This window comes from Candoia aspera, chromosome 3, assembly GCF_035149785.1.
Source record: "Candoia aspera isolate rCanAsp1 chromosome 3, rCanAsp1.hap2, whole genome shotgun sequence".
Lineage (NCBI taxonomy): Eukaryota > Metazoa > Chordata > Lepidosauria > Squamata > Boidae > Candoia > Candoia aspera.
Window position 1 is genome coordinate 207,627,497 of NC_086155.1, and position 6,412 is coordinate 207,633,908.

The 6,412-nt window shown below is 52.6% G+C and overlaps 1 protein-coding gene across 1 annotated transcript in view; it reads right to left on the reverse strand.

Moving 5' to 3' along the window:
• The window catches only part of ARHGAP39 (Rho GTPase activating protein 39), a 129,149-nt gene extending 123,004 nt beyond the window's left edge, over positions 1-6,145 (reverse strand). The window contains exon 1 of the mRNA XM_063299725.1: positions 6,035-6,145. Coding sequence (XP_063155795.1) covers positions 6,035-6,045 — 11 coding nt within the window. The 5' untranslated portion in view covers positions 6,046-6,145. The remainder of the gene's footprint in view (positions 1-6,034) is intronic.
• Between the last annotated feature and the right edge of the window lie 267 nt (positions 6,146-6,412).

The window sequence follows — 6,412 nt, forward strand, 5'->3', positions numbered from 1 at the left end:
GTTCAGGATGGGTTTGAGCTTGACCCAGACCCTGCGGGGCAGAGCTAAAAGCAGTACAAGGAAGGAACACTTATTGGGCGGTGTTTTGGAGACACAGGAAGTCCTCGTTTAACAACCACATTTGGGACCACAATTTCAGTTGCTAAGCGAAGCAGTCATTAAGCAAATCTGACCTCATTTCACAACCTTTTTTGCGTGGTCATTAAGCAAATAACGGCAGGCATTAAGCAAACTACGTGGTCGTTAAGCAAATCATGTGGTTCCCCACTGATTTTGCTTGTCAGACGCTGGCCGGGAAGGCTGAAAATGGCAATCATGTGACCATGGGACACTACAATGCAAATCAGTTGCCAAGCGCTCAAATTGTGATCACATGACCGTGAAGGATGCTGCAACGGTCGTAAGTGTGAGGACCGGTCACGAATCAGGTTTTTCAGCACTGTCGTAGTCTGAACTGTCACTAAACACATGGTTAAGCGAGGACTACCTGTAATGGCTGGATCTGGCCAGTCTCTGCCATAGCCTCCCAGCCTCACGTGGCACCACTTGCTCTCACTGCCAATGTGAGTAAAACTACTTGTGTGTAGCCAGGCATCTCGGAGGGGGACCTCTTTGGTCTCCACAATTTTAGGATATTAACATGTTTAAAATGGCCAATGTGGATCTATGTGGATGGGAAGAGAGTCAAAATAAGTGTGGGCAAGTAACTTATTAACAGGGTTGTTGCATTAAACTGATAAAACACTGTTTATTGCAGCTAACATCTAAATAAATGCAGCAGATGCTGTACTTTACCAAAAGGGAAGGCCGTGATCTTCAGAGAACTCACTATCTCGTTAACGGGGAAAGTAAAGCAAAAACTCCTTCTCGAGCTGAGCGCCTGGTGACCTCAGGGCCACGGAGTTTCCTTGGCAGCAACTCAGAAGGGCTCCCCCGGGGCCTTCCTCCCAGGAAAAACGCAAGAAGGCCCCAGCCCAGCCCGTCGCCCTCGCACCCCATCCCTCCACCCCATCTTGCGCCACGGTGTCCGCACAGAACCCTGGAGCAGATCAGCCTCAGGACTCTCCTGCTGTGGTCTCCAGATGTGCTATACTCCACTACCATCCTGGCTAGAGCATTGCACTGCAGCCCCAGACATCTGGAAGGAAACAGCTGACCCAGAGCTACATACATAAGCCTCTTCTACCCACCCCAGGGCTGCGTGGGCCTGAGCAGGACAGAACAAGAGGCGGCACCCAGTCAAATCAATACGAGGAAGAGTGGTTCTTCAGCGCCAAAGGTCAGTTACATGTTTAGCCAGTTACAGGGAAACTGCATTTCCTTGTATGTGTCGCTCACAGAAGTAATTTATATTCAGGCAGAGTTAAATAGTCGACACAGAACCACACGAGCAGATGGAGAAATGTCAGCATTAAGAAAAAATGGAGGCGGCACTGCAGCAATTTATCTACCCGAAACAAAAACGGAGAAGTAGATTGTTTGCTTTGTGTTCATTCCATGTGATATCTCAAAATGAAAGCTCAGCGAGACAGGCATTGCCATCCTATTTCAAGAGCAACACAGGTATGCCAGCAGCTGCAACAATGAAATATTCCGAGAAGGGGGAAAAGGAGGATCCAACATAGTATGGGCCAGTCAATCTGTTATCAATACTTCTAAGAGTCTAGAATGGGTGATAAGGTGATTCTCGGTTAAAAACAGCGGGGCAATTACTAGAAGCCTGTGCAGGTGGCATGAAGTCAAACTAACCTTATTTCATCTTTTGATCAGGTGACTTTCTTAGTAGATTGTAGGAATGCAGTGGACATAATATATCTTGACCAATAAATAATTTGACAAAATACCACACTACATTCTGAACAGCAAGTTAATTAAAAGCGTGGGCAGTCCAGGGAGTAGCAGGCAGCACCCAAACCATTATTTGAAATCAAAGGCTAGCATACAGAAATTCCAATGTGTTTTGATAACCTAGTTTTATTACAGATATTAGAAACACTGTTATGTAATAACAGAAAAGTGGCAATTACCAATGTCTCAATCACTGTATACAGCCATCCTAAACTTCAAACTTTATGCCCCTTTTTCCCATCCTAAAGGCAAGAGTAGGCCATTTCTTTCTTTAAGTTGTGCTTTTTTATTATTTTTGTATTTGTTCATATTATTAACAGCTTGGAGTGTCATTGTATTATAGAAAAGCAGAGTACTAGTCACTAAGCACATCAGTAAAAACATGATTTAAGGATACTGTTGTGCAGGTGAGTACATCTCAAATTATTTGGGTAGCTGAAATGCTTTTTGGTCCCAGATAATGAAGAACATTGAAATTTAAAGAAAAAAAAATACCCAGCAAATCTTATCCAAGGAAGAAAACTAAAAAGCCATATGGGATGTTATTAAAAAAAAAAGATTTTGCAACATAAAGCTCCTTGCCCTTATTTCTAACGCTTTTCTTTCTTTCATTCTTTCGTTCATTCACTCATTTTATAGACTGCCCCAGTCCGTTACAACTCCTGAATACATTTGTGTGACACTTAAGAAATATTAATATGAAGTAGAGTAACATAGCATTGAAGAGGAAGGCAGCGGAAAAATACTTCCATGTTTTTGCAAGACAGTTACATGAATGTCACATGTAAAATCACCAGGAGTTGAGCTTTTACTACAACGTGTGATTTCTCCACCCAAGAAAGCGGATTGAGGAAAGCAGAGTAACAGCAAATTTATAGCACATCCCGTTCCCTAGGTCTTCCTTCAGATGTGATTCCAGTGTCCCAATACTTCTCTTCCACCACTAACATCTCCACAAAGACACACAAAATGAAGCTTCCATGTCCTGAAAGCCACATCTCTTCTGCCTTCTTCTCTGGATCTGCAGAGCACCACTTAGGAAGCTGAATGACTTTTCCATAGGAACTGCACTGTTGCATATAAGACAAGGTATTTATGTAGACCGTCACAACCTCAGAAGAGATGTTTTGTTTTCCTCAACTCTGCCAATTAGTCTTTCTCACTGGCTCCTCAGAAAGCTCTGTAGATGCTCCTCTACCATGATCGGGAGAAGGCCTGCCAACAAAGAATTAGTCTGGCTCTCCATCTCAGCTATTTCTTTTACCTCAAGATTCCAGACAGCTCAGCCTTAAATTCTGGAAAAAAAACAGAGTGAGGAGGAGGAACACCGCCTCTTCTTTGATATTTACCAGAAAGCAGTAAACTGGGTAGAATCCACGTGCTGGCATCTTAAGGTCCACCACCAAGAAGTTCAAACTACTTCAGCAAAACCAGGGGATGGGATCTGACATGCTGGCAGATTGAAGCTTAAGGTTCCAATCATCCAAGTTCTGGGGTTTGGAAAGAATTAGAAATGGGGAGAAGACAGAAAGAAAGGACCATCTGAAGTCAAGACCACCTGACATCAAGACCACCTGAAATATATAGACAGTATGACACATTTTTCATTGTGATGAAGTGGCAGAGAACATCAGCCTTCAAACTCTATCTTTATTCTTGCATAAATATTCAAGGACCAAAAACCACCAAACCTAGATATAAATGTCCAAGGAGTGATATATTTTAATTCAAAATCTTGTACAAATTAAGCTGAACAGATCCATCTCACTTACCTTTAGATACCTCAAACTCATGAATCAAGCTACCTTCTGCTTTCCAAGAAGCACAAAACGTGAAGAAAAACTTGCACTGAGCAATAGCCCCCCCACCCACTAAATCAGTAGCGCAGTCTCTCATCCCCTTTGACACATTTCCACAAACAGCGAAGTTCGCTGAAGATCCAGCCAAACTGATGCCACTCGATTGACAATCTCATTTTCCTGGGTGCCAATTTTTTTTTTTTATAGTGAATGTTTCTTCAGTTCAGAGAGCAAAGCACGTTCCAATTTATGCCGCAAAGAGAAAAGTGCATTGTGGACAGATTCCCCCCACCCCCAAAATGCCTCACAGAGCCCAAAATCAGCCAGTTCTTGCTAAATTTAAGCTATGCAAACTGCAGGGGTGTTGTTTCCCCCACACACACACCCCCAGCAATTAGTGCTTGACAGCGCAGATGCAGGCCAAGACAGGGTCTGCGTGTTCACACCAAACTAACAACTAACAGGACCCCATCTAGCCAGGCTCAGGGCAACCACACAGGGTGCACAAGCCAAGCCAAGAGCTGAGGGGTAAGGATCCAGCTGGCACGGCCTAAAGCGCAGACGGGCCAGAGTTCGATACGGTGTTGATTGGCCGGATTACACACGCAACCATCTCCAAACGAGCCACCTGCTCCTTTTGTGCGAGCCGAGATTGGATCCAGAAACACCAGTCAGCCTGCTGGGGGTCGAGACTGCCAACCAAGACCCCCCAAAGTGGAATCCCATGCAGAGAAACGCAAGACGGAGAAAGCGCAGGCAAGGGATTTGGAAAGCTGGAACCGAGGAAAGAGGTGGAGAGGGAGAGGCGTTCCAGGAGAAACATCCTCAGCTGCATACCAATCCTCGCCCTCGGGTGCTCTGAGCATATTCTCAGCTAAGCCCTGCACCCCCCCAACACACTCCCCACCCAAATGCCAACCCTAACCCTCTCACTGCACCACCAGGCCACTGCAGCCCACCCCAGCCCCTGCACGCACGGACACGCAGAAGGCAGGTCCCCACACTCGCCTCCCGGCTACCTACGTGGAGGCATGTCTTCTTCAAGGTCCATGGCCCAGCATCCCTGGCTCGTCCTTCAGAATGCCTTCCAGTGGGGATCTGAGCAAACCCCCCAGCTCCTCCCCCCCCCCACCCTGCAGCCTCCACGCTTTCAGAAACCTCCGCAAGAGCCTCCATCTGAACGAACAGGCAGCTTGCCCGCCATACACACCCCTCAGCCCAACTCCGCTGGCTCACGCCCAACTTGATGCTTCTCCCTCTCAGGGAACCCCCCCCCCCACCTGAATCCACACAGGCTCCAGCCCCACTCGCTCTGCCCCGCCGGGAACGGAAACAGCCACCAGAGAGCTGGTGAAACCAGGGCCCAGGCAAAACAGCATTTTTGCCCCTTTCAGAGGGAGAGCAGATCTCGCTGGCAATTCAACCGCCCCCCAACAATCTACGTCTATTTCTCACCGGGGGAAGGACCACCTTAAAAATCAGAGCCCCCTGCAGCCAAATTCTTCCCCCCCACCCCAAGACACTACAGCAAAGCAATCTGGCGGGGGGGGGGGGGAGGAACCGGCACCTGCTGCAGAGGGATGGGTGAAAGCAGGTGCCACGCCGTGGGGGGGGCTCCTTCCAAAGCGGCCTCCAGGGAAAGGGCGGGGGGGAGAGGGGCCGGGCCAGGTGCAGGAGGCAGGGGCGCCCCAGACTCGAAGGCGGGGGGGCGGGGGGAGAAGGAGCAGCGCAAGGGGGCAGAAAGATCCCCGGGGGAGCAAGCGAGGGCTGCGCGTCCTCCAGGGGAGCAACATACGGACCCCCCCAGCAGGCAGAAAGCCCGAGGAGGGGCGAGGACGGCCCTGTCTTAAAAGGCCCTGCCCGCAATCGCAGAGGAGCAGGTCGGCGTGAAGGGGGCCCGGGGTGGGGAGGAGAGAGGCCGGGGGGAGCCGGGCCCCCATCCTGGGTGGGGCGCTGGCCGGGGGCGCGTTGTCCCAAGGGAGACGCAGCGGCGGACAGGCGGAATTTGGGGAGGCGGGGGGGCTCTGACGCCCCCACGTTAGAGAGAAGCAGGGAGGGGGAGGCCGGGTGGGGGGGGAGAAGGGTCTCCTGCGGGAAGGAGGCGCCGGTGGGCTCAAGGGGGGGCGGACCAAGCACAAGGGCTGCGGATGATGGGCGCCGTGGTCGGAGCAGGGAGCGCAAGGGCGAGGCGGGCGCAAGGCGGAGGGCGCCCCGCGGGGGGGGTGCTGCTGCTGCTGCTGGCGGGGACCCCCCCAGGAGGCGCGGCGGAGGCGCCGGAGGGGCTGCCGCTGCACCCCGGGGCCTGGGGGCTGCGGGAGGAATGGGGCTCCGGCGGGGACGCGCGGCCGCTGCGGGGGTCGCCCGGGCACGGGGTCGCGGGCTCCTACCTCTCCGCCATCTTCGCCCGGGCCGGCGGGGTGGTCACCGGGCGCGGCGAGGGGCGGCGGCCCCCGCCCGGCAGCCCATGGCCCCGGCAGCGCTGCGGCTCCCGCTCCGCCGCCGCCGCCGCCGCCGCCGCCGCCTCCCGGCCACCGACTGACCAGAGCGCGGCCGGCACAGTCGCGCCGCCGCCGCCGCGTCCCGCCGTCACCACCGACAACCACCCGCAGCCAATCGCGCCCGCCAGGGGGCGGGGCCTTGCCGGCCGGGCCCGCCCTCCCGAGCCCGCCAGGCGCCGGCTCCACGCCCACGCCCCGAGGCCTCACGGGAGGTGTAGTCGCCTTGGCCTGCGCCGGCAGCCATGTTGGGCCCGGAGCGGGCCAAGA